Here is a 27,825-nt window from a genome sequence, read left to right as displayed (position 1 = left end):
CTAGGTCTTTGTTAGAAATCCCTCCACCCAGGAACCAGGTATGGGGCAGGTGTGATAATAATCACAAATAAGAAGCCAGGCTTATTTACAGCTGAGGGATTTAAGTAGGAACAATTTATTACTTTTAAAAAATGTCTGCAAGCTTCATAATAGAATCTGCCCAGACCTTTGATTCCAGCTCTTCAAATGGGGGAGGGGGGGAGGAGGAGCAGGAAGGATGGCAGCACCTTTGGCTTGATCCAAACTTGACTCACAGTTGGTAGATTATCTGCACTAATTAAGACTGAGGGATAATCCTACCTACCCTCCATCACACACAACACATAAATAATAGGGCATGGTTTCATAGTCATATAAATAAAGTTCTCCTTCACTTTGAGGACGAATGATCTTGTATATGCTATACTGTATGTATTAATAATGACTAATGTCTCTGACTTTAGAGTCTCTTTAAAATAATAACATATATGAATTTTAATTGAGGAATGAGATAAATCTGATGCTTCACTGTTTACTTGGAGGTGGAGACACAAGAAGAAAGTGGAGAAGGGTGGGCAAGATGAGGAGAAAGCTGGGTGCCCAATCCCCGAGTCTCAACCAGCACCAGGTTGGGCAGCTCTAGCGAGACCCGACTTCCCTCGAGGGAGGGGGAGAGGCCCTGCGGGGAGCGAAGTAGTTAGGGGTGCGGTGCGCTAAGCGGACTCAGAGTCGGGGCACCACACCTCGGGAGGGGCGCTAGGACCCAGGCACCCGCTGGCCTCGGGACGTGCCTGGGGAGTGAAGGCTCTAAGAGGCTCCGGCTCGGGGCCAGAGTCCCTCGGAACGACCAGACCCTTCCCGTGGGCGCAAGGCGCGGGGTGCGGGGTGCTGCAGCCGCGTGCCCGCCACGGCATGGAGCAGACGCGCTGCCGGCCGAATGCCCGCCAGGTGAGCCCCTCGCGCAGGGTCCGTACGTCCCGCGGGCACAGCGCCCGGCAGCCGTCCGAGGCCGCCTCCTCCCCCTTCTCCAAAGCCCCGGGCACCGGGGCTCGGCGGCAAGCGGGCTGGGCGGGTTGGGTGCGCAGGCACCAGGCCAGAGCTTTCCCCCACAGCCCCTCTCGGACACCGGCGCGGTGAGGAGGGGTGTTTCTTCTCCTCCCACCCTCCGTGGTCTCTGCGTGTCCTGGTGCCCTACTCCCTTCTCCCTTCCCAGGAGGGGAGCACTTCGAGTGCCTGGTGTAACCGCCCGGCTGGTAATTCCGAACGCTAACAATCGCCTACCAGCAGCAACCGGCCGCTAGTGCGTGTCCCTGCGCAGCAGCCGCGGCGCTTTCCCTGGCGTCACCCCGAGCTAGTGCCGCGACGGGCCGGGTCCACCCCCTCCTGTTGCACCCCGAGCTTCCCACGCCTCTCTGCGCGGCCGCGGTGCCCCTGCTTTCCTGCCGCAGCCACTCGCCTTCCCGGGAAGCGAACCACCGCCAGCCCCAGCCTGGGGGGGCGGGGGACAGGGGAAGCGAGGGTGGGCGTCCTGGTGGCGGAAGCCTGCGTGCCGTCCCTTCGGCACCCGGGCCTGCACGGTCCCGGGGACCCGCTCTCACCCGCGCGCGCAGCTCCCGCCCGGCGCTCGCTGGGCACACAGAGCGTGAGGTTTAAACCACCCGCCTCCTGTGGGGCAGATGCAGCGCGGGTGCCAAGAAGGCTCTCACACCGTGGAGGTATAGGCAGGTGCGGGTGAGAGCAGTCTGCAGTTCAGGGAGGGGCGTTTCGTCCAAGGAGGGAGCTTCACCCGCCAGCTGCCGCTTTGAACTTGTGGGCCTTCTGCTGGGCGTCTGAGCGTCACCTGAGTGCATTTAGTTACAGGATCAAGGAGTCGCGGGTCCCCGGACTGTGGCCGAAGACGAGGCTTGGCTAGCGGTCTTAAATGTGCAACAGGGTCCTCTGTACCCTCAAGACTAGCCCTGGTCGTGCATTCTGCTTCCGGCTCAATTTGACGCCAGTTTGCAGTCTCCAAGTTGCCAACCCCAGGAAGAAAGGCCGCTGAATCGTTACAGTGGGCGAGCGGCGAGTCGCTAGGGGTGCACGACCATCGCGGTGCAATGGCAACTTTTGCCAGCCGCCAGGTCGGGGCGTGGGGGTGGGGGTGGGGCGGGGCGTGTGTGCCTACTCGGCTGGTAACAGACACGTGTGTCACACGTGTTTACACACCTAGGACTGACCTAGAAGAGAAACTTCCTCTAAACTGTGTTTGGAGACAATCAACAAAAACATTTACACCGCGTTGGTGGGGATAGGTGAGGTAGGAGGACCTTCCCTTTAGGATTTTATAATCTGCCTTTAGGATTTTATAATCTGCCGGTTGGCATTGCCAGCTGTGCTTGACTGCCCCTCTGACCTTGAACGAGCTATTTTAACTTTGCTTGGTTGTCCAAGAAGCAAAAACGGAAGAATGATAATCCAGCAGCAGTGGAAAGCGCATTCCCTGGGAAGCCAGTCCTTGGGCTCCAGCCCTAGCTGTTTCACTGCCCAGCTGTGAAACTTTTGGGCAAGCCACACAAAGCCAGGGACTCAGCTGCTACAAAAGGCTCCAAAAAAACCTTTAATTCTTGGGGCCACTGTAGCAGCAATTTGCCAAGCTTAGATAGCCTACAAATGCTCACTAGTTCCTCGCATTCTGCATTATACTTGGTTCCACAGAGCATCCATGGACTGAAGAGATACTGGATCAGAACGGTGGGTACATTGAATTTTAATTCCAGTCTGTTTCTAGAGCCACACAAACCTTTCAGGCTTACAGTCTGGGAAGTAACCCTGGTTGGTTGAATTAATACTTCAAATGCACCGGGTAGGACCTCAAATAGAAAGTCCTGTTTAAGTTAGAGTGCGGTCACATAAAAGGTTCCTTCTGTGGTTTTGAAAGATCCTTGCCATAAGTACAGTGTTACAGAAATTAGTAGAGGAGAAGCCCCAGGCTAATCCCTTGGCAGAAGAGGGCAAGTGTGCTGTACATCTAGTGGGGCTACTTTAGGTTATCCCTGATACACACTCTGTTTACCTGGGAATGACTCCATTATTGTTAACTCCCCAGAGAAGAAGTGTATCGGTTTGGTAATGAAATAGGGAAATTGTCTTTAGAAGCCACGTTAAACATTAGAATACCTAACATAGCTGAGTTTACTGGGATAAGCACTGTTTTAAAAAGCATTGTCTTTTTATTTAATTTCAGGAAGAGAAATAAGTGGAATGATTTATTATGTTTTCTTCCTAGATATTTTTTTTTTAAGAGAGAAAAAGCAGAAGTAAATGCAACATAAATTGCAAGAAAGCTTGTTTCTCCGGGTTCCAGAGATGAGTATCATTATCATTACCATCACCATAATGGTGACTGTCTACTAAGCACTTATTATGTACCAAGCATCTTTCTAAGTACCTTATGTACATAGTCTAATGAATCCTGTAACACCTTCTGAAGGAAATGCTATTATTTCTTTCAGTTTTATAGGTGTGAGAGCTGTGAAAGTTTCTGGCCTGAGATCACACAGCTGGTAGGTAGTAGAGTTGGATCACTTACTTAGGTTTATTTACGACAATTAAAGCAAAATGCAGGAGAGGGTTGGGAGGGCAAAAAGTGTTTACCAGATGTCAGGTACTTGACACATATCAATGCATGGAGATTAAGAAATCTTTCATGATTGCTAATTTACTTTTCTTTTTCTACTTTTTATCCTTGTGCTCCAGTAAATATGACATAGGTGTCTTTTCATGTGGACAAAAAAGTTGAACTTTTTTTCAACTATATAGATTTGAGTGCAGATGATGAACCATAATTTATTTAACCAATTCCCTTTAAGTAGGCACTTCTATTGTTTCTGAATTTTCACAATCACATATAGTGCTAGCATAGTGTTATCTTCTTATTTCTATATTTCTGCACATCTGTCCAGCTCTTTCTGGTCAATTAATCCTAGGGGTCAAGTTGCTAAGTGAAAGAGCATGGTTACCATTTGATATGTACTCTTTATTTTTTTATTTTTAAAGATTTTATTTGTTTATTTATCTGACAGAGATCATAAGTAGGCAGAGAGACAGGCAGAGGTCGGGGGGCGGGGGGAGCAGGCTTCCTGCTGAGCAGAGAGCCTGAAGGGGCCCAATCCCAGGACCCTGAGACCATGATCTGAGCCAAAGGCAGAGGCTTTAACCCCCTGAGCCACCCAGGCACCCCCTGATGTGCACTCTTTAATAGATACTGCTAACTTGTTGTCACACAAAGAAATATAATTTTTGGTTTGGAGTCCAGTTCCTCCGCTAACATGTTTCTGGGCTTTTCAGAAACCGGGAATCTGAATGGGTCTCACCTGTATTGTCTGTCAGTTGGAGGTGGTCGAACCTATTGGTTCTAATTCTGCAAATATGTACAATCAGAGGGTGAACAAATGAAATTGTTCCTATGTGAGCATCTTACCTGCAAAACTGAAAATGTAATATGGTTTCACCCAATGGCACGTTAAGTCCTGAAATAGGTTTTTGGTAGTCCATCTTTTCAAAGGTGGATTTGTGTGTGAGGAGAGGCTAGAGTATGCTGCAGTCACAAATAACCCCTGAAACCTCAGTGGCTTAAAAAAAAAAAAAGTTTATTTCTCATATTAAAGTCCAAAGCAGGTTAACAGAGTGCCCTGCCCCACACAGTCACTGAGGGAGCCAGGCTGACGGGAGCTCTGCCATCTTGTAACTCCATTTTCTAGAGCATACTGTCTCCCTGGTCCCATGGCAGTGGCGGAGGAGAGAAGGACCATGGGCAAATAACACCCGCCTTTAAGTGCCTCAGCTGAGGAAGGAAGTGTATTTCTTTTATTTATGATCCTTTGGTCACACACAACTAGTCACAAGGACCTCACCCCAATGCAGGGAGGGTAGAAAATGTTGTTTTCCCTCATCCAGAAAGAGGAAATGGTGTGGTAAATACATAGCATTGTGTATTAGTCTGCTAGGGCTTTTATGACAAAGTACCACAGGCTGGGTGTCGTAAACAAGAGAAATTTATCTTATAGTTCTGGAGGCCAGAAGTCCTAGATCAAGATGTCAGTGGGGTTGATTTCTTGTGAGGGTCTCTCTCCTTGGCTGGTACATGGCCACTGTAGAGGAGGAAACATAATTTTCCCTCTATCCTTCTAGGTTCTTGGCAGATACCCTGCCCCCTGAAATAAAAAGCAAAAGCAAAAACAAAACAAAACAAAACAAAAAAAAACAGATCTACAGCAGAAAAACAAATTTTAATAACATACACATAATTACTTGGCACTTTCTGGAGTCCCACAAAGATAATGAGACCTGTCAAAAGGCGGCCACATGATCAGGGCCATCATGATCATCTTGATCTAAGGGAAAGGGGTCTGAGGTTTCCAGGGGGAAAAGGCAATTCAAAGGAAGGTGAGAAAAGTGAATGTTTGGTAAACCAAGGTTGCCCTGCCCTGCAGATAAGTCTTTCAGGGGAGTTATCTCTGGTAATAGCTCCCTTCCTGGTACAAGATCCCTTTCGAATGTAAATTTCTCTTACAAAAGGTAAGCTGCTACCCTGTTTTCAGAGCTTCTTTTGTGTCTGCAATTCCTTAAAAAATAATCAGTTCAGAATAATCCTTATGCTAAAGAGGCATATTTTGGGGTAGCACATGCTGCTCCCCTTTCACCATCTTTCCCCTGCATCTTCATGCGATCTTCTCTCTGTGTGTCTGTGTTATAATCTCTTTAAAACAAAATTTTTTTTTAAAGATTTTATTTCTTTATTTGACAGAGATCACAAGTAGGCAGGGAGACAGGCAGAGAGAGAGAAGGGGAAGCAGGCTCCCCGCTGAGCAGAGAGCCCGATGTAGGGCTCGAACCCAGGACCCTGGGATCATGACCTGAGCTGAAGGCAGAGGCCTTAACCCACTGAGCCACCTAGGCACCCCTAAAACAAATTTTTAAAAAATATTTATTTGAGGGAGGGGGGAGAGAGAGTGAGCCTATGCAGGAGAGTAGATGCAGGGAAAAGGGCAGAGGAAGAAGGAAGGAGAGAATCTCAAGCAGACTCCCGCTGAGTGTAGAGCCCTACCCAGGGCTTGATCCACTGACCCTGAGATCCTGACCTGAACCGTAATAGTCTACTGCTTAACTGGTTGAGCTGCCCAGGTGCACCCCCCACACACATACTCTTTTATAAAGGCAACAGTCCTGGGTTGGAATCCACCCTCATGAGTTAGTTGAATGTTATTGACCTCTTTAAAGGCCCTATTCAGATATAGTTACATTCTGAGCTGGGGGAGGAGAGCTAAGAATTCAACATATGAATTTGGGGGAGGGGCTGCAATTCAGCCCCAAATCCATTGTCGCTGTCATTATGTGGCCCGTCCTGAGGTGTAGTCTTCCAGTTTTTATTTGAGGAGGCTGGGGTGTTTCTGAAGCCACATCACAGAGCCATCTCTCTCTTCACATCTCATCCTCAGCTACTGACTAACAAAAAGTGTTATTTTTCTGAATTCCCTGGATATGGTTTTAAAGTGGCCCAGTGTTACTACCTGCATCAAGTAACATTTCCTTTAACATGAGACAGAGACTGTAGGAGAGGTGATGAGCGTGGTGGTTACATGAATCCTGAAGCAGGCGCCTGAGCTCTAATCCCTGCCCTGCCCCTTTCCAGCAATGTTTCCTCATCGGTAAAGTGGGAAGAGCAGCACTTAAATGTTAGGGTGCCAATGAAATGAGATAATATATGTAGAGCGGTTGGCATATACCAGGGGATCAGAGTGATGACCTTGATTATCTGCAGCTTCAGAAGCTCTTGGAGCTGTCTAGGCACAATGTGTTGTGTCCCAGACTGCTCCCCAGGGGCACGGACCACCCAGAGGGACTGCAGCTTGAGCTCCCAGGGCTTCCCAGTAGCCTGGGAGGCAGGTGTACCTTCAGAGGAAAGTCATCACGTGACCACTTGAAAACTCCCAGTAGCACACACATATTTAGGTCATAGGTTCACAGCGAGATCTGTGAGCCCAAAAGGAGCACAAGAGACCCTTCCTTTAAGTAGCCCTTTAAATTATCCTCCCCATTTCAGTTGAGGCAGCTAGGGCTGGCAGTTAAAGCAGGACGTAAAAGCAGCACTTCAGGTTTTCTGAGATGTTCCCTGTCCCACTCTAACGCTCCCAGAATCAGGGTGTGTTTTCAGTCGGTGGGGCCTGAGAGCTAGGCCTGAACCTTTTCCCGCTAACGGGCGGGGAAGGACTGTTGCTTGGCTTTCCGTCTGACGGCATCTTCCGCTTGGAAACATAAGGAGTTAGGCTAAGTGCGGATTGCCCTACAGCTGGGCTGGATGATCTGCCTGGATTACTGGGAAACTCTAGATTCCTGCGCCTGTCCCAGGAGCAGGAGAGCTTGGAGCTGTCGCGAGGCCCTGGGCCTGCAGTCCTGGAACAATAGACAAGCCCCTGGGAAACCAGGACAGTGGCTTTTCTGGGCCGGCGGGCGGGGGGGGGGGTGGGGGGGTGGCAGGCACCTCATCCCTATCCACGGTGTGCATCCGCCATGTGGTGTAGGGAGGCCAAGACTGCACGGTGAGTAGCCGCTGGACTTCTGCGAGACAGCAGACGCTGCCGTGTTGTGTTTCCTACTCTAAAACCAAGTAATGGCAGTGTTGGATTAAAGCCGGGAGTGTGTCGATTACCAGCCTAAATCTGGGACCACCATTTCCCCAGGGTGGAGCGGGGGAGGGGGAGAGGACACGGCACCTTATAAGTTGTCGTCCCTCCCCCCCTCCCCTCCCCCGCCCTCCCCCCCCCCCCCGCCCCCAGGCCATAGTTGCCATCCCCAGGGGATGTATTTACTCAGTTTTCACTCTTGATATTTTCAACTTTTCAGTGGACGTGGGTGCCCTGCTGTCAACCCATGGATTGAGTTTAATTGCTGATTAAGAAGACTTCAAAAAGGTTACACTGTGATTCAGCACCGAAACAAAAAAGTTACTGTTTACACAGTTACAAAGAGAATCAAGGAAATAGAGAATGGGCCATAAATTTGATATTCATAGAACAAATATTTGTCAGGATGATGCAATTTCAGCTTTGTTTCGTTTGTTTTTGCAAAGTAGCAGCCAAGGGTGCTGGATAAAGAAAAGATACCCACAAGTACATAAAGCTAGATTTATGCTTTGTTATTGAGATGCATGCAGGAAGATTACCTATCACATGGCAAGTAACTAAACTGAAGAAGGCAAGAGAAATTGCCCAATCCGTCGGTATAGGTGAGAAAATTCAGAGCTGTGAGTGGCTAGTGAAACCAGTTTGTGCCTCTTACAGGGCTGGCATTAGACCGTTAAGTTATAGTTTAACGGGCTGAATGTTTTTCTTAATGGTACACAAAGTGATGGTGTTTTGTGTAATCAGTGGTGTCTTAGTTTGGAGAAATGTGGCAGAAGTGACAAAGAGACTGGGATCGAGGTCCCTTACCTGCAAAAGGTGCACATCCCTGACCCAGGTGTTATCTGACCCCAGCATCCAGACTGGTGACATAGGTCACTGACCCAGAGTGTGCATGCCTCCTTAGGAGTGAGGAGGCTAAGGTGCAAAATTTAAGGAGGCCCCCAAGTGGTCAGCATGTGAGAGTGAGGATCTACTTAAATGTTGTGGCTTAGGGGTTCCTGGATGGCTTCAGCTCCGGTCATGACCTCAGGGTCCTGGGCTCAAGCCCTGCATTGGTGGGGAGCCTGCTTCTCCCTCTCCCTCTGCCCCATACTTGTGCTCTCTCACTCTCTATCTCTAATAAATAAAAATAAAAACACATCTTTATAAAATACTGGGGCTTACCCGATTTGCTTGCCTTACCAGAGTACCTCTAGGTTTTGATCTTTGAATCAGTTTCTAAATGACTAAGAAAATTAAACTGAGATGCAAGTGAATGAAAATGCAATCATCTAACACATGGCCAGACAGTATTCTCCAGTGTCAATATTACTCCTCCTGGATGAGATCTATAGATAATATTACTAAGAAAGAGGTTGGGACATTGTGAGGAAAGTGACCAAATAAGTGTACTAACACACCACATGCATTCTTTACAGTTGTACATCTGTACAATTAGCCATGGCTGATTAAACAATAGAAAAACAATTGATTTCTCTAGGTTTTTAGGCTCTGTTTTCTAGTTCCTTTTAGTGATTTTTAAAAGAAAGTTCAAGACCGTCTTCCTTGCAGTGGACTGGAATATAAAGAGGAAATTAAATTCCTTAGGTAGATTTCATTAAATACTCTCTATTTCAAAATCAGCGCAGAAGGTCCTCTTAGTAACCTAAGAGTTCTTTGGATGGTTGAGGGGTTCTAGATCCCGTCCTGGCTGATGATGGAATGATAATCACAAGATTGAGATACATATTGACGAACGGTTTACTACGAGCAGCTTTGTCAAAGGGCCTGTTCGTTGGACATCATTTCTGCCTGAAGAGCATTATTCTGCAACATACCTTTTCATGTTTCAAAGAGGAAGAACCTAGCTTTACCCCAGAATAGGCTTTTCCAAAGGGACAGTGGCCACTGAAGTATTTTCACCATCAGAGAGCAGGCTTTCCTCTTTAAGGAAGAGCATTTACCATCTTTTAATATGGCACACATTGGAGTTCTCAATGTGCTGTCACTCCTGGTGGGAATAAATTTGGTCTGAAAGGCTATAGCTCACCCACTGGTCTCTGCAGCAGTGGAAAAGATCCTGTGGCTTTAGGAACTGCACAAGAGTAAAATAAGCAAGAAGGTGGGAGAAGATGGTGGAAGGAGTAAAGGGGTTTAAAACAGTGTATCCTGATCCTGGGGCATCACAGCACACAGAGGACCATAGCGATGTTGTCTGAGATGCTAGAGTCAGTGGATGAGACTCTGGGGTTGCTCAAGACCCTGCACAGGGGGCCTGAGGGCTGAGAGAATATTTTGTCATGCTGTACCAGGTTGGTCAGTCCACTGGTGAGAAGCCCTGGTGGAGAGTGTAGCTCTCAGGAGGAGGGAGGAAGGGACAGAGCTCAGAGACCACCGTATCATGGGCCCCTGCCTGCTTTTCATCCTAGATGGCCTCTAACCCTGGCCTGGGGGTAGCTGGCCTTCCTGGTCCTTCCCTAAGCCCTATGTTTAGGGGCACATGCTTGGTTGGCAGGCCTTTTCTCTGTCTCTGTCCATGCAAACTCGGGAGGTCGGTAAGAGCTGTGAGCATCATCAGGAGGGCGCAGACTGCGAGGATGGTCACTTCTTCCTGTAACTTCTCATCTGTGGGGAGAGAGCAAAGAAGGAAAATTAGAAAGAAGGTCAGCTGGCCATATGTGCCTGGGAGAGAGAGTGCTAGGGAGAAACTAGGGAAAGATAGGGAGAAAGATTGAGCAGGAAGGGGTGTTCAGGACTCCCCAGGATGGGATGGGGAATATTTATTTAGTAAATTGGGTGGTCAGAGAAGGCCACCCTGGGAAAGGAAACATTCGAGCCGAGGCCTGAAAGAAGTAGGGAATGAACCATGTAGCTGGCTGGAAAGTACTTTCCAAGCAGGAGGAATAGCTGATGCAAAGGCCCCACGTGTCCAAAAGGTCAAGGTGCAGAAAGGAGGCTCGTGTGGCAAGGAGCCCATGAGTAAGGGGAGGGCAGTAGAGACTGATGTTGGAAGGTCATGGAGGCCTGACAGCTGAGGGCCTTGTCTGCTCTAAAGACCTAGTGAGATGGGAGGGATGGAATCTGACTTCAGGTGTGGGCAGGTCACCATTGCCACAGCCACGCTGAGAAGAGCCTGAAGGCAGTCAAGATGAAGCTAGGGCATGTGCTGGGAGGCATCACAGTAATCCAGGTGAGAGATGGGCTGGCCGAGACCTACGTGATAGCAGTGAAGATGGTAAATGATGGTCCGATTCTGGTTTAAGTTTTAAATGGAATTAACAGAATTTGTAGACAGATGGGACATGGGGTGAGAGAGACTCTAGGATAACTTTAGAATATCTCTCAGACCCCTTGCAGCACTAACATGGTGTCTGTTGTTTTTTTTGTTCAATCCTTTCTTTCTTTTTCTTTCTTTCTTTTTTTTCTTTTTTTTTTTTTTTAAGATTTTTGTTTATTTATTTGACAGAGAGACACAGCAAGAGAGGGAACACAAGCAGGGGGAAGTGGGAGAGGGAGGAGCAGGCTTCCCACCAAGCAGGGAGCCTGATGCAGGGCTGGATCCCAGGACCCCAGGATCATGACCTGAGCCGAAGGCAGACGTACAATGACTGAGCCAGCCAGGCGCCCCATAGTGTCAGTTTTTGTCATCTGTCTTTGGTCCTGGCCACCTGGCCCCTGTCTTTTTGTACTCAAATGAATTCTTCATGAATCAAATCTGACGATCAGGGCTGATATTGGGAGTGACCATGGTCTGGCTTAGTTCTTGCCCTCTGGTTTTCCTGGAAAAGAAACCTTTCAAGGGAGATACAAGGCCAGACATTGACTGTGACAGCTCTTCTCAATAAGCCAAGGTCAGAATAAAGGTGTACCTCCCCTTAGAAGCCTTTCTTTATAACCAGATTTGAATTTAAAGGAGAAGGATGCATCATAGTTTGACAGCTAAAAACTACTGCTCTTGATAACTGAACCATAATCAGTGGAGAGATGAGAACCAATGGAATCATTGGTTGCAGAAATTCATCTAATAAATGAGATGGTAGAGAAAAAAGAGAGAAAAGCCCATAATGCATGGTTTTGGTGCCAGTGCCCAATGAGACTCAATGAAATGTCAAGAGAAAGCAATGCTTTCAGTAATACCAAATCTGACACATGACTGGGATGTGACCGAGAAGCTGCTACCATCTTCCTCCACTTGCTTGACCCCCAACTTGTCTGTCTTGTTTCAGTTTTTGTTCTTACAGGTCTAAAAGTTGTGTTCCCATCATCACTTGGGGGCTAGCATCTAAACCAGCTGTTGGAAATGTTGGCCACCTATTGGTGAAGACCTCTTATGGAATTAAAGCAGCTGCTGATCTCTCAACATGTATTCTAGAAAAGCTCCAGTGGGCTAAAGATATAATAGGCTCAAGAATAATATGGTTAGTGAGGAATGATGAGTTTATTATTGTCTCAGGAGTGTCACTGTGCTCAGGCTGCCATAACAAAATATAGCGGGCTGCGTGGCTGAAACATAGCTATTACTTTTCTCACTATTCTGAAAGCTAGAAGCCCAAGATCAAGGTACCTTGAGGACTGCTTTCTGTGAGACCTCTTTTCATGGCCTGTGGATGGCTGCCTTCTCACTGTGTCCTCACATGGAGTCTTCTCTGTGTGCTTGTGGAGAACTCAGTGGTATCTTCCTCTTTTTATAATGACATCTGTCCTGTTGGCCCTTATGGCCACATTTAACCTTAATTATCTCCCTGAAGATCCTATCTCTAAATATAGTCACATTGGAGGTTAAGGATTCAACTTAAGAATTTTAGAGGACACATTTCAGGTCATAACATCAGACGAATGCTGCAAATTAAGAAAATAAACCTGTATTGATATTATTTATATACAATTACTTATTGTATATTATTTATATATAATTATTTATTATTATATTTATATATATTATTTATATACAATTAAATATATACCTTAAAATTTTTTATTTTAATTCCAGTGTGGTTAACACACGGTATTATATGTTTTTTTGAGGTGTGCAATATGGTGGTTTAACAATTCCACACATCAGCCAGTACTCATCACAAGTGCAAGTGCACTCCTTAATCCCCATCACCTGTTTCAGCCATCCCTCCACCCACCTCCCCTCTGGTAACCATCAGTTTGTTCTCTGTAGTTAAGAGTCTGTTTCTTGGTTTGTTTCTTTCTCTCTTTTTTCCTTTGCTCATTTGTTTTGTTTTTTAAAATTCCACATATGAATGAAATCATATGGTATTTGCCTTTCTCTGACTTAGTTCACTTGGCATAATACTCTTTAGCTCCATCCATGTCAGTGCAAATGGCAAGATTTCATTTTTTTTATGACTGAATAATATGCCATTATATTTATGCATGTACACACCGCATTTTCTTTTCTTTCTTTTTTTTTTAGATTATTTATTTATTTATTTGACAGATGGAGATCACAAGTAGGCAGAGGAGCAGGCAGAGAGAGAGGAGAAAGCAGGCTCCCCGCCGAGCAGAGAGCCCGATGCATTCGCTCCATCCCAGGACCCTGGGATCATGACGTGGGCCAAAGACAGGGGCTTTAACCCACTGAGCCACCCAGGTGCCCCACACCACATTTTCTTTATCCATTGATCAGTGGATGGACATTTGGGCGCTTCCAGAATTTTGCTGTTGTAAATAAGGCTACTATAAACAAAGGGGGTACATGTATCACTTTGAATTAGTGTTTTTGTATCCTTTTGGTAAATATTCAGTAGTGCAATTGCTGGGTCTTTAACTTTTTGAGGAATCTCCATATAGTTTTTCACATTGGCTGCACCAATTTGCTTTCCCACCTGCAAAGCAAGAGGGTTCCTTTTTTGCCACATACTGACCAAAACCGGTTGTTTCTTGTGGTGTTGGGTTAAGCCATTCAGACCGGTGTGAGGTGGTATCTCATTGTAGTTTTGGTTTGTATTTCCTTGGTGATGAGAGATGTTACGCATCTTTTCATGTGTCTCTTGGCCATCTGGATGTCTTCTTTGGATAAATGTCTGTCCATGTCCTCTGCACATTTTAATTGGATTATTTGGTTTTTTGGGGGTGTTGAGTTTTGTAACTTCTTTACGTGTTTTTGTTACTAACCCTTTATCAGATATGCCATTTGCAAATATCTTCACCCATTCAGTATTTTGCCTTTTAGTTTTGTTGATTCTTTCATTTGCTGCACAGAAGCTTTTTATTTTTATATAGTCCTAGTAGTTTATTTTTGCGTTTATTTCCCTTGCCTCAGGAGACCTATCTAGAGAAAAGTTATTATAGCCCATTTCAGAGAAATTACTGCCTATGCTCTCTTCTAGGATTTTTATGATTTCAGGTCTCACACTTAGGTCTTTAATCCATTTTGAATTTATTTTGGTGTGTGCTGTATGGTTCAGTTTTTCCAACACTATTTGTTGAAGAGATTGCCTCTTTCCCATTGCATATTCTTGCATCCTTGTTGAAGATGAATTGACCATATAATCATGGGATTATTTCTGGGCTCTGCATTCTCTTCTGTTGATCTGTATGTCTATTTTTGTGCTGCTACCATACTTTTTTGATGACTGCAGCTTCATAGTATAATTTGAAATCTTCGGTTGTGATACTTCTAACTTTGTTCTTCTTTTTCAAGATTTGGCTATTCAGGTTCTTCTGTGCTTCTGTCACATTTTAGGACTGTTTGTTCTAGTTCTGTGAAACATGCTAGTGGTATTTTGACAGGGATTGCATTAAATTTGTGGACTGCTTTGGGTAGGAAGGACATTTTAATCATATTTGTTCTTCCAAATCTTAAGCATGGAATATTTTTCCATTTGTTAGTATTGTCTTTGATTTCTTTCATTAGAATTTTATACTTTTCAGAGTATAGATCTTTTACCTCCTTGGTTAAATTTATTCCTAGGTATTTAGTTCTTTTTGGTACACTTATAAATGGGGTTGTTTTCTTAATTTCCTCTTTCTGCGGCTTCATTATTAGTGTAAAATATACACCTTAAACTTGCATTTTAACAAAGCATATAATCACATTGTATGTCCATGTATTTGCTACCATAGTCTAGATATAGAACAGTTCTATCGCCCTGCCCCTGTGCTGCTTTCCAGTCCATTCTCAGCCCCTCCCATAGTCCCTAAGTAGCCACTAATCTTTTTATTCCAGTAGACTGCATTTCTCTTTTTTAGAGTTTCATATCAGTGAAGTCATACATGTAGGCCTTTTTTGTCTGTCTTCTTTACCTACTTTAATGATTTTGCGATTTCTCCCTATTGCTTTTTGTATTAGTAGTTTGACACATTTTATTATTTTTGCGTAGTAGTTCATTTTATGGATGTATTGCAATGTATTTATTCACCTGCTAGTGACATTTGACTTGTTTCCAGTTTGGGGCTGTATTTAAAAAGCTGCTGTGGACAAATTTGGGGACATATGTTTTCATTGCTCTGGGGTGAATGCCTAGAATGAAATTTCATGGTTGTATGGTAAGTATATGTTTACAAAGAAATTGTCAGACTGTTTTCCAGGAGTGACTGTGCTAATTTACGTTTCCATCAGCAATGTATGAAAGTACTAGTTGCACAACATCCCTGTTAGCTAACCTGATATGGTCAGTGTTTTGCATTTTAGCCATTTTAGTGGATGTGTAGTGATATCTCATTGCGGTTTTATTTGCAATTCACTGATAACTAATGATTTGCATTGTTTCATGTGCTTTCTAGTCCTTTTAGTGTCTTATAAAGTGTGAAACATCTGTTCCAAATTATTGACTCATTTTTATTTTTTGTTAGTATTTTTAAAGATTTTATTTATTTATTTATTTGTCAGAGAGAGAGAGAGCACATGCGGGGGGAACAGTAGGTACAGGGAAAAGCAGGCTCCCTACTGAACAAGGAGCCCAATGCAAGACTGGAACCCAGAACCCTGGGGTCATGACTTGAGCCAAAGGCAGATGCTTAACCAACTGAGCCGCCCAGGCCTCTCTTGACCCATTTTCTAAAAAGAATTGACTATTTATTTATTTGACAGAGAGAACATGAGCAGGGGTGGAGTGAGAAGGGGAGACAAGATAGGGAGAAGCCTACTCTCTGCTGAGCCAGAAGCCCAAAGTGGGGCTCTATCCCAGGGTCCTGGGGTCAGGACCTGAGCCAAAGGCAGACGCTTAACTGACTGAGTCACCCAAGCACCCCTTGACCCAATTTTTAATTGAGTTGTCTTCTGATTATTGACTGTAAGACTTCTTCATGTATTCTGGATATAAGTCTTTGGTTATATTGTATTTCTCCCAGTCTGTGGCTTGCCTCTTTGTTTTCTTAAAGTTACCTTTAAAGGACAAAACTTTAAAAGTTTGATGAATTCCAATTTATCAGTTTTTTTCTTTTAAGATTCATGTCTTTTACCTTCTTCCTAGGAAATCTTGGCCTACTTCAAGTTTATAAAGATTTTCTCCTCAGTTTACCTTCAGAAGTCTTTTTGTTTTAAGCCCTTAAATTCTGTGATCCATTTCAAGTTATATTTGTGTATGGCAAGACCTAAGGGCTGAGGGTTGTTTGTTTTGTTTTTGTAGTATGGATTCTAGTCATTCCACCACCAATTTGTTGAATAAACTATATTTTCTCCATTGAATTATCTTAGCACTTTGATTGAGAATTAATTGACCCTAGAATTGTGAGTTTGTGTCTGGACACTATTCTACTCCACTCATCTGTTTATTCCTTTGTGTATGATGTAAAAATCTTGTGTTATGTACAAGATGTATCTATAAAAATCTTGTATTCTGTGTACTCCCTCCCATGTTATTTTGGCATTCATTTTACCTCTACATATTTTATAAATACCACAGTACAGGAGGGCCTTGGTAGCTCAGTCAACTGAGCATCCAACTCTTGGTTTCAGCTCAAGTCCTGATCTCAGGGTTGTGAGATTGAGCCTTGTGTCACCCTCCACACGGGTGTGGAACCTGCTTTGAATTCTCTCTCTGCCTCTGCCCATTCCCCTCTCTAAAAACAAAACAAAACAAAACAAAAAACCACAGTACATTGTTATTATTTTTGCTATGAAGTTATCTTTTAAAAGCAATAGAAATAAGAAAAAAGTCTCTATATATACCTTCGTATTTACCATTTTAATGCTTTTCATTCATCTGCATATAGTTCCAACGCTAACTGATATTTTCCTTCTACCTGAAGCATTTTTAGAATTTTTCTTTTAATGAATGATTGCTAGTGGTGAATTCTCTCACTTTTTGTTTGCCTGGGAAAGCCTTCATTTACTTTCATTTTTTTGAAAGCTATTTTTCCCACATACAGGTTGACAGCTTCATCGTATAGTACTTTATATTCTGGCTTTCATAGTTGTTTTTTTTTCCCTGAAGATTTTATTTATTTGAGAGAGGGTGAGAGAGAGAGCAACAGAGAGAGCATGAGTGTGCAGTGGGGGTAAGGTGGAGGGAGAGGGAGAAGAGGATCCCCGCTAAGCAAGGAGCCCAATGTGGGGCTTGAACCCAGGAACTCAGGATCATGACCTGAGGTGAAGGAAGACATTTAACTTTCTGAGCCACCCAGGTACCCCTGGAAAAGTCTGGCACTCTTATCTCTCTACTTACTATGTCTTCCTTCTCTGGATGCTTTTAAGATTTTCTTTTTATCAGTGGTTTCGGAAATTATATTCTATCGTGCCTTGGTGTGGTACACTTTTGGTTTTTCTTGCTAGAGGTTTGCTGAATTTCTTAGATTTGTGCATCACTGAGGCTCTGTTAATTTTCTTTTACCTTTTTCCCCTCTTTACTTTAATTTGAATAGTTAGAATTAACATGTCTTCTAGTTCACCAGTCTTTTCTTTTTCAATGTCTAATATGCTCTTATTCCTAGTCAGTGACCATTTCCCTTCAGAACTTGTCTTTTTAATTTCTAGAGGCTTAATTGAAAAAACCTTCCATTTCTCCTCTCACAGTGCTTATGTTTTCCTTTCAATACTTGGATAATGGTTATTGTTCTTACCTGCTAATTCTCTTATTTCTACTTCCACTTACTGATCTTTCACTGGATTTTGTTCATATTTTTCTGCATGTTGGCATACCAGGTAATTTTGAATGTATGCTAGACATTTTGAATGTTACATTGTTGTGTTTAGATACTGTTTTCTTTGAAGAATGTTAGATTATGTTCTGGGAGACAACTAAGTTAACTTTGGTTCAGTGTGATCCTTTCAAGTCCTACTTTTAAACTTCTTAAGGTAGGTCTGGAGTAGTCTTTTCTCCAAGTGTTCTTTAGCCTTACTCTTAGGGCATGACCCACTGGGTTCTGGACTGAAAGCCCGAGTGACAATAAGAACTCTCCATTCTGACTGGTGAGAACTTGATGGCTCTTAGTTCATTGTGAGCCCTGTGAATTGTTTGGTTTATAGCTTTCCAGTCACTCTCTTCCTGGTGTGTGGAATTTCACCCTATTCATGCATGTCTTAGTATTTAATAAATTTTCACGTGCTCCTCGGAGTGTCTTGTCTATGGAGTTTCCTTTTCCTGAAACTCTGCCATATAAACTCTAGCCTTTCCAGACTCTGATTTCTGTCACTGCGACTCAGTGAAAGCCCTGGACTCCGCCTGGAATTTCTTCCCTGCCTGGGAATGTGCCTTCAGAGTGAAAACTGAGGAAATATTTTCTGTCTCATCTGTTTCTCTTCTTTCAGGGTTGACAGTCCTGAGTCACTTATTGTCCAATGTCTGAAAATAGTTGTTTCATATATTTTATCAGATTTTCTAGTTGTTGGTGGAAGGAAGGTAAATTTTGGTCCCTGTTTCTTCATCATGGCCAGAAATAAGTCCATTCTACAAATATTTATTCATCATGCTACACAAAAGTTGCCATCCTAAAATGCTATTCAGTTTGCAGGTATAATCAGAAGTTTTGTGTCCTTTTTTCTTCTTCCATTATTAAAAAAATAAACTATAGATTTTTCAAATAAATGTAATGAACTTCAGTGCATTATTTATGTTTTTTTCTTAAAAAATATTTTATTTATATATTTGACAGACAGAGATCACAAGTAGGCAGAGAGGCAGGCAGAGAGAGAGGAGGAAGCAGGCTCCCCCGATCATGATGTGAGCCGAAGGCAGAGGCTTTAACCCACTGAGCCACCCAGGCACCCCCATTGTTTATGTTTTATTATTGCAGAGCTGTGTGTATTCCCAGTGATTCCTGTGCCTTATTCTCTTTCCCACATACCCCCTGCACGTTGGACTCACATGATTTTTTGATATAGTATTTAGTTTCTGAAATGTCTTTCAGACCTTTTCCCGGGGAATTTCTAAGCCCCTCATGGCTGGAGTTCTAAGAATGACTATTCAAGGCTTGCTTCTTCTATTTTCCAAGAATGGGTATGACTTATAGATGTGGCATTTCTAACTAATTATTGTGTATGTTTTACATTCACTGTCCATACAAGAGAAACAGAATATATTACATGTATAATTAATGTGGATATTTATACTATCTGAATTGTACTGGGCTATGAACTTCTCATAGAACTTTCTGCAGTTGAATGGTTAACATGCCTTTGTGGCAGGGCTTCAGCTTTCAAAAAAGTGTTAAGAGAAGGAAAATCTTAAATACTGGCTTAATTTCTTAATTTAACAACAAGAGACAATTTTTTTTTAAGACAACAAGAGACAATTCCTATACTACCTTTCTCCTAGCATGTCATTTTTATTTCTAAAGTCTAAGGAGGTTTTTTTTTTTTTTCTTTTAAAGCTGTTATTTATGTTGGTGATTTTTAAAAATCCCCCATTAAGAAGGATCTGAACCTAATCTTCTAGATCTCTGTGAGAAATGCTGTATATAGAGCTTTAGCCATATATTTTTTTGAAAAGGGTTATGTAGGATTTCTATAACCTATAAAATTTTGATGGCTCCTTGCTCAGGAGAAAACAAGTGATTACTCAACCATGCTAGCTGGGAGTTCAGGTTAATATAAACAGAGAGGAGATGTTGAGCAATTTTATATCCAAAGGGTAAAGGAAGAGAAGCATATGGAGATAGATCATATATATAGAAATTTTATACAAAGGTAGAGCATGTAAAGTATAAGATTGCTATATAATCTTCCTCCCAAGTGGTAGACATTACTATTATTATTATTATCCAACCAATGTTCTGAAAATAATTTTATCTGCTTAGTATCCTTACAGTGGAATGAATTCATGCTCTCTCCCTTCCCCCACTCCCAGCCCCTGCTTCCTGGAACTTTATTTAGTGCTCCTAAAAGTTAGTGGGATTTGTCATCCTCAGCTTGAACAGTGTGTATTAAGAAAAGGAAAATCACTCTACTGAAAATTACGTAGTTCTGCTGGTGTATATTTAGACATTCAGTTTACTTCTATAAGTAACCCCCCACTCCCCACCCCCATGTCTCAGGGAGAGTGAAGACTATTGAAAACGTGTCCTTAAAAGTCCCCGCCTCCAAGGGATATCCTTGAGATCTACAACCTTACTGTTCTTATAAATTTGCGGATGATAGTACATTGTGACATTCCTTTGTGTAATGAAACATTCATGTTCAAGCACAAGTTATATTATGCTTCAGAAAATAAAATGTCAAAGGTGAGGGGATTTCTTGGTCATTGCTTTTGTTTTTCAGTATCTTACTTTGCAGTGGTTTTCAAAGTGTGACCTGGGATCACTATCTTCAACATCATTTGGGATCTAGTTAGAAATGTAGATTCTCAGGCCCTGCCATCTATATTGTAGATCATTCTGATGTATGCTAAAGTTTAACAGCTGCTGGTATGGAGAACCACAGCAAGTCTCCTATATCTAACTTAATTTATTATAAGCCACATCATCTGAGGTATGAAGATGTAATCAGTCATGTCCCCAGCTACCGTTGCCTTGGAGATGTTTAATGGTGTAACACGGGAAGTGCCATGCTGCTAAGCAAATGTCAAACTCTGAGAAGGAAGAGACTTTCTGCCAAAAGCCTCCTAGAACACCTCCTTTCACAGTCCTAGCAGCCAAAGGGAGAGGATTAAGACATCAGAACCTCAGAAGGTGCTAATGCAGGCCCTTCGGGCTGAGCAGCAGCCTTGAGGCACCTTTAACTAGATAAGAAGTAAAATCCCAGGGCTCAAAAGCTGTTCTTGAAATGGAAGTATCAAAAGACTGAATGTAGCAATCTGGACATGAAGCACGAGATTCCTATCCCTATGTAGACCATGCTGTAGGGAAGCTCAGGGAAGTCTTGACAGAGACTGTTTTCTTAGCCACACTGGGAAAGAGGGGGGCATGCCCTTGTTAGTGTGGAGGACCTAGAGGTGGACAAATCTGTCATCTGCATAAAAGTCCATGATTCATTCAACAGGTACTAGCCCGTGCTGTGTCTGGATCTGAGCACTAGAGACCCAGCAGTGAACACAGAAGAGGATCCAGAGATCATGTTCCTCAAGTTCCCGCTGTGTTCTGGCGATGGCAAAATGTCAGTGGTAGTGTTGGGTGGATACTTGCTCATTTCTAGATTCAGGATTCTGGGCCTCAAAGAGTACAAATCCTGGTAAAGAATCCCTTTTATAAACAAGACTGGTTTTTCCCGGGAGTGCTCCCCATTCTAGTATGTACATTAATATCCAACTGGAAATTTTGGAATTGGTTTTGATATCACTGGCGTCCTGGTCCCTGGACGAGTCAGCACCTCATCCCAGGGATTCGTTTTCAGGAAGGTATCTGGAATTTCCCTTCTTTTCCATCCTTACAAATTTCATCAACTCAATGTCTTGGTATTAGTCTGCTCAGGCTACCGTAACAAAGTACCGTGGACTGGGTGGTTTAAACAACAGAAATATATTTTCTCACAGTTCTGGAGCAGATGGTGCCTTTTCATTGTGTCCTCACATGGCCTTTTCTGGGTGTGTGTGTTTAGAGAGAGAGCATGCGCGGTTTGGGGTGGGGGGGGGGAGAGAGCGTGCGCAGGTGCGAGCGAGTGTCTTTTCCTCTTCCTGTAAGGACACCAATTCTAGTGGATTAGGGTCTCACCCTTATGACCTCATTTAACCTTAATTACCTTCTTAAAGGCCCCATCTCCAAATACAATTACAGTGCAGGTCAGGGCCCTTGATGCATATTGGTGGCGGCGGCGGGGAGGAGGCATGATGCAGTTCATACCAGTCCTTATTATGTCATCCCTGGCTCGTTATAGCTCCCTGCTCACCCCCGTTCCCAACTCCCTTCACCAGTTCTTCTCGAATATGCAACCAGGCTCCCTCTAGTGAAACAGCACGTTTAATGTACAGTGATTCCTAATAACTAGGATTTTACCAAACTCCTTGATCTGGCGTTTGATTCCCTGGTCATAGCCAAAATAATGTTCTTCTCTTTCCCCGCACCACACACCTTTTGAATAATCTGCTTTATTGTTCTGTGAGCATTCGGTGTGTGTTTGCTCCCACTTCTAGGTCTTCGCTTCCGTTATCCTTTCTGGAATGTCCTCTTTTCCACTTATTCAAATCCTGCCCTTTCTTCCAAGTCTCATACTCCGTCGTCTCACCATCACTTCCACCCACAGTGATCTTTCTCTCTGGGCTTGGATTACTTTTTTCAAAGCAAGTGTGAACACATTCTTTCTGTGTGTATGTCTGTGTTCCTCATGCAACTGAGAGCAAGTGCTGAGACTGTTACTTCTGTGTGCCGCTCACAGTGTCTGGTACAGGGGTGGGTACTCAAACAGTGTTCTCATTGTGGATGGGTGGATGGATGGATGAAAAAGAGTGATACTCCTTTGACAAGGTTTTCTGAGAATTTTAATTTACCTGTTGTCTCTGCTGAGAAAAGGTCCATAAGCCCATCCCAGTCTCTCTCTCTCTCTCACAGCAATGCATTTTAGATCTCTGTATAACCTTCACCACTGTTTGTCATTCCAACCTTCTGTAACCTTCTGAACTCCATAGATGTAAGAGACTGTTTCTGTCTTGTTCCCAAAGTCCCCAGTTACTGTCTGATACATGGTAGCCACTCAGTGAATATTTGCTGAATGAAAAAAAAAATTGCTGAATGAATGAATCAAAGAATGAATGAATCGATGGATGAATGACTTTGGCCTCACCTCGTGGAATCAAATATTTTGGATCAGATGGTATGCCTAGCAAAGGACATGCAGGCAGAGGAGCACCTGCTTAGAAACTTGACCATTTTTCTTACTCATGAGGCATTCAGGAAATTGTACACTAATGTAGAAACAAATGTGTTTTGCTTTATATAATGTATACCTTAAGCCAAATTGAATTGATGGACTTGTAAATTAATAATTTGTACCCTGACTTTGAATACCCCAAAACACAAAGTGCTATATGAGTATTCATGAAGCCATGCAGTGTACTGTTTTTAAAAAGCCAACATTTAATGACTTGACAAACACAAATCCATTGTGTATGACAATGGATTTGTCCTATAAATCTAGATTTTCACATTGGGAAAGTTTCCTTACAAATGGTAGTTTCCTACAAATGCTAGAACTTATGTGTAGGAGTATCAGGATCTTCCATCTTTTGTCTCCTTCTTCCCCTCCTACTTTTATCATCCCCACCTCAGGAGCCACTGTCTAGTTAGCTCATCTGCCAAATGTCTTATGGATCCACCAAGTTAGCTCTGCCTCAGTACCTTTGCTCATACTATTTCCCTCATATGAAAAGTCTCCTCCTAGTGGAGGTCTAGCTAACATGGCCCTTCTCCAGCAAGTCTTAGATAGTATCACTCATTTTTGCTCTTATACTTTAACACTCACATATTACACTCTGTCATTTCTTCTAAGTCCCATGTACATGATTGCTCTATAAGCTCCCTTGGAGTAGGGCTATACTATCGGTTTTATTTGTATTTATTTTTAATGTCTGATACTCTTATGAAATGTATTTACAAGATTTTTTTTAAGTGAGTGTTTTATCTCTCATAGCCTATTTAAGTCCAAGAGAATCCTGAAGGTGAATGGCGAGGATATTCTGGAGTCCCTCTTCAGTCTTGACCCAGTCCCTCCCGAGGTGTCCTTGTTAATGGGAAGGACAGATCACTTCTGTATTGCATGGATTCAGGGTCCAGTGCACAGTGGATTCCATTTCGATGATGCTGACCTTCGGAAGTCGGATGTAAGCTGAATCTCTTTCTACATCTTCTCTGTTTGCATCTTCTACAACTGGCATGAGAAAACTGCCCTCTGGGCCAGTCAGAGCGTCTCCTAAATTTCATTTGGTCCATGGCCAAAGGTCCAAGAAGTGATGCACCTATAGTTAAATGTATAACTTATTTTTATTCTTTTAAAAAAATGTTTATTCCTGAAGGACCTACATCTGTACACCCACTTGGTAGGAATATTTCACTACAACAGTGGCTTCCTGTGTCTTTCTTTATCTTTCACTTTCTTTCTGCCTCTGTACTGTGTATCGGGCTCAGTGTTTTCTTTGTAGATATGTATGCATTAAATTTCTGTCTTATTTCCCTCTGTCTCTGATTCTTTATTTTTCCCCATCTTCTGTCTTCTGTCTGAAGGACAATAAAAATCTGTGGAAGTTCCTAAAAGAAAATATATTGAGCTAAATTGTTTTGAGAAGATATTAGGAAACATAATGCTTATTCATTTACATTGTTTTTGTATTCAGTTTTTCAGAAAACGAGATCTGTTAAGCTCCATTTCTTCTCTGTTTCACTTTACATCCATTTAGGAACCTTGACAGATAGATACACATCTTCCATAGTTGTAATCAATCTCCATATACCATATATTTTTAACCTAACATTATTTCATTATGTACTTCTAAAAAAAGATTTTTTTTATTGATTTGACAGACAGAGATCACAAGTAGGCAGAGAGGCAGGCAGGGTGGGGGGGGAAGCATGCTCCCTGCTGAGCAGAGAGCCCGACATGGGGCCATGGGGCTTGATCCCAGGACCTTGGGATCATGACGTGAGCTGAAGGCAGAGGCTTTAACCCACTGAGCCACCCAGGCGCCCCTCATTATGCACTTTTAAACAGTGATATTCTGACATTTTAGTAGAGTTTGTTTAGCAATTCCCTAAGCCTTTGATATTTGTATTATCTCCAGTTTCATTACTGCAAAGAGTGTTACAAACATCTTTGTATATTATTATTTTATTCCATTGGCTTTTTCTGATGTATATTACCAAACGGAGGATTATCAGATCAAACTGATTTTAAAAACTAAGAGCATAGAACATCGAATTCTACTCATTAAAAGAGAAAAATACCCAATTTGAGTCATAACAGTTAAGAGAAAGGCAAAAGAGGAAGAAATAGAAAAAAATTCGTTCATTTATTCAACAAATATTTGAACTCCTACTATGTGCTAGGCACTGTTTGAGGAATTTTGGATCCTTTAGTGAATAAGAAACCAAGAAATTCCTGCCCTAGTAGGGCCTATGTTCTAGTGGGAGAAGATAGACAATCAGCATAATAATAAATGAGCTAATTATATAATAAGCTGGAAGGTGATAAGTGCTACGAAGAAAGAAAAATAGAGCAGGCTGAGGGGAATCAGGAGTGATGGAGAGACAATGGAGGGAAGTGGGTTGTGATTTTAAACAGGAGTTATTGTGTAGGCGACATCTGAGCAGAGACTTAAGGGAGGTGAGGAAGTAAGCCCTGTGATATTTGATGGAACAGAATAACAGTCAGAGGCAAGAGCCCCTGGTAATAAGGTTCAGCGTCCTGGAGAAGCAGCAAGGAGGCAAGGTGGCTAATGCAGAGAGAGCCAGGGCAAGAGGGAAGAGGGCTGAGAAAGGTCAGGTAGGGGCCACATCAGCTAGGGTTTTGTAGGCTCTTATAAGGACTGTGATTTCTACTCTAGTTCCCCAAAGGAATCTGTGGAAAGGGTACACTGAACTTGCTTTCTTTGCTGGCAGGTGCTGGATCTGTCCTTGACCCCTGAATCCAAGTCTCTGAGATGGGACCAGGGAACTGTTGTTATTTCTGACAAATTCTTTAGGATGATTCTGATGTGCAGTTAGGTTTGATATCACTCTTTGTATTCAGGGATTCCACTATTCTAAATTAAAAGTCATTTAGTAAAAGGAAGTAGAAATTTCATAGTATACCCCAAGTGTTGGTGATTTAGAGATTTTGGAGAGTCTCTAGGAAATTAGGGCCCTGAGGTTAAGTGACTTGCCCGAGGTTATACAGATCTAGAAGGCAGCAGTGGGTGTCGGATTCGCCCTCCTCACTCTGAGTTCAATGAACCTTCCACTGTACCAGGCTACTACTTAACAGAGTCTCTCATTTCACTTACCAGGTGATTAGATTTCCAATAAGTTCCACCATTAAGAATGTAGTTTGAATCCAGAAGCTCTGTAAGGTTGATTGGTTGATTAAATGTTTGGTTATCTAAAGATCAATCAGAAAGCTGCTATTGTTTTAACCTTTCTGGTGAAGAGTCATGCAGAATGTATTAATCCCATTTTCTGCTTCTTTAGAGGAGTTCTGGAAGAGTCATGACAGTTTAGAAAAATGGGAAAAGACCTTAACCATTCATGATCTTCCAGTGCCTTTGGGTCCTACTTCTGGAATAAGCTCTTATTTGACATCAGTATAAAACATACAGGCCATTCAGTGGTCCCTGGACAGATCTGAGGTTCAGTTTTTGAAGAAATTTCTGGTGTTGTTTGCTTTGATTTGTTTCTTGGTCATTGACTGTAACTAAATTTTTTTCCCACTTAATTAAAAAAAATTTTTTTTTTATAATGTTGGTTTCTCTGACCCTATTATGTAACTTGAGCCTAAATGTTATCTCCAGTGTCTGAGCTGGTAGGCTTTACTGTTGTCTTGGAATGCATTGAGATTGTGGCATGGGAATCAGTCCAGAAATCACGTATACAAGCAAGAACTCAGGTCGCAGAGCAAAGCTAGGGAATGATTTCAGCTCAGCCATTTCTCCTTCACTTGCACATGTTTCAGTGACCAGAACTGTGCCCACAACAGGACAGGTTACACATTCCCATTGAGAACACTTGCTGGAGGTGATAGAGATGCATTATTTTTTTTCCCTTTTACTAAATCAGCATTGGCAGTGGGAGCTGTGTCTGCGGAAGATATTGGAACTCTTGCTGCTCTGGGAATGGGTGGAAAAATGTATACCTAGTGCATTCCATCTTCTGCTGAGAAGAGCTGCATTCAGGGAAAAAGGCACTTGTCCCAGTACAAAGTGTTCAATTAATATGCTAAAGCAGCTTCATACTGTTTGATAGCTACCTTGATGTTACTTACTTTTTCAAGGCTTAATCTTCTTGTTGTTCTTTTAATTTTTTTTTTTAAATGCAGAAAGATCAACCTGAATTGGTTTCTGGTTGACTTGTCCCTTCATGATCCAGCCTCTAGTGTTCTCCACCAGAAGACTGCTGGTAATTGCTGTTTTACCTTCTTGTCTTCAAAACCCTCAGCCAGTGACTGGTCCTTTTCTCTGAGTGGTTTCCTCATAGTGACCACATTCCTAGAGGAAACTCTGAAGTGGTCACTGTAGCATGACAATTAACATGGCTCTAAGTTTCACAAAAAGCTGCCCCTGGGTACTCCTTGAAGGATGACTGAAATGATCACATATAAGCGAATCATAGATTAGCTTTAGGAATGATTAACTCGTGATTTCACATGAATCTGGGATTGGTATGGAGAGCAGCAGTTTTGGAATTTAACTCTGATGGTATTTGCTCAGATTCCGAACAGTCCCTTGGAAGCAGAGCAGATGGCAGCCTTGAGACTTGGGCCTTTTTCAAATGAATGATTATCTCTCTTATCTGTCTTGACCATTTAATGTGGTGCTCTTATGGGCATGGGTAGGGCCAAGGAATTATGGACTCAGGGAGCCTGGAGGGAACTGTGGAAGAGGTCATGATGCCGGGAAAGAAATACCACTTTGGCTGGGGGAGAGCTGCCAACAGACAGCCCTCAGTTCAGCTGTTGGTCTCCTAAGGGGACTGGTTCAGCTGAAGAGAGCCACCTTCTGCACAGTTGCTGAGATGGCCTACAAGCATCTTGTGGAAATAGAAGGGCCCATCCTCCCAGCCTTACCTCAGGACAATTTTGAATCCTCACCCCAACTACAGAATCCACCCCCCCCCCGCCCCCGCCACACCTTAGGGAAAGCTAAGGCTTTTATTAAGACCACAGCCTAGTTCAATCTCTTCCCCCAACCCTCCTCCTTCCCTTCCA

At 43.1% G+C, this 27,825-nt stretch overlaps 1 protein-coding gene across 4 annotated transcripts in view; it reads left to right on the top strand.

The window, feature by feature from the left end:
- PDE8B (phosphodiesterase 8B) overlaps positions 1–27,825 on the top strand; it is a 260,450-nt gene continuing 232,625 nt past the window's right edge. For 2 of the 4 annotated variants that reach the window (XM_082724779.1, XM_082724778.1), the window contains exon 1: positions 1–927. In XM_082724779.1, the coding sequence (XP_082580905.1) occupies positions 892–927 (36 nt within the window). In that variant the 5' untranslated portion in view covers positions 1–891. Of the gene's footprint in view, positions 928–12,019; positions 12,038–23,565; positions 23,756–26,937; positions 27,018–27,825 lie in introns of those variants that run through there. The other 2 variants (XM_082724777.1, XM_082724781.1) reach the window with 2 other exon arrangements.

Source organism: Mustela nivalis (assembly GCF_964662115.1).
Source record: "Mustela nivalis genome assembly, chromosome: 3".
In the NCBI taxonomy this organism is placed as follows: Eukaryota; Metazoa; Chordata; class Mammalia; order Carnivora; family Mustelidae; genus Mustela; species Mustela nivalis.
This window is presented reverse-complemented; position numbering and strand designations above follow the sequence as displayed.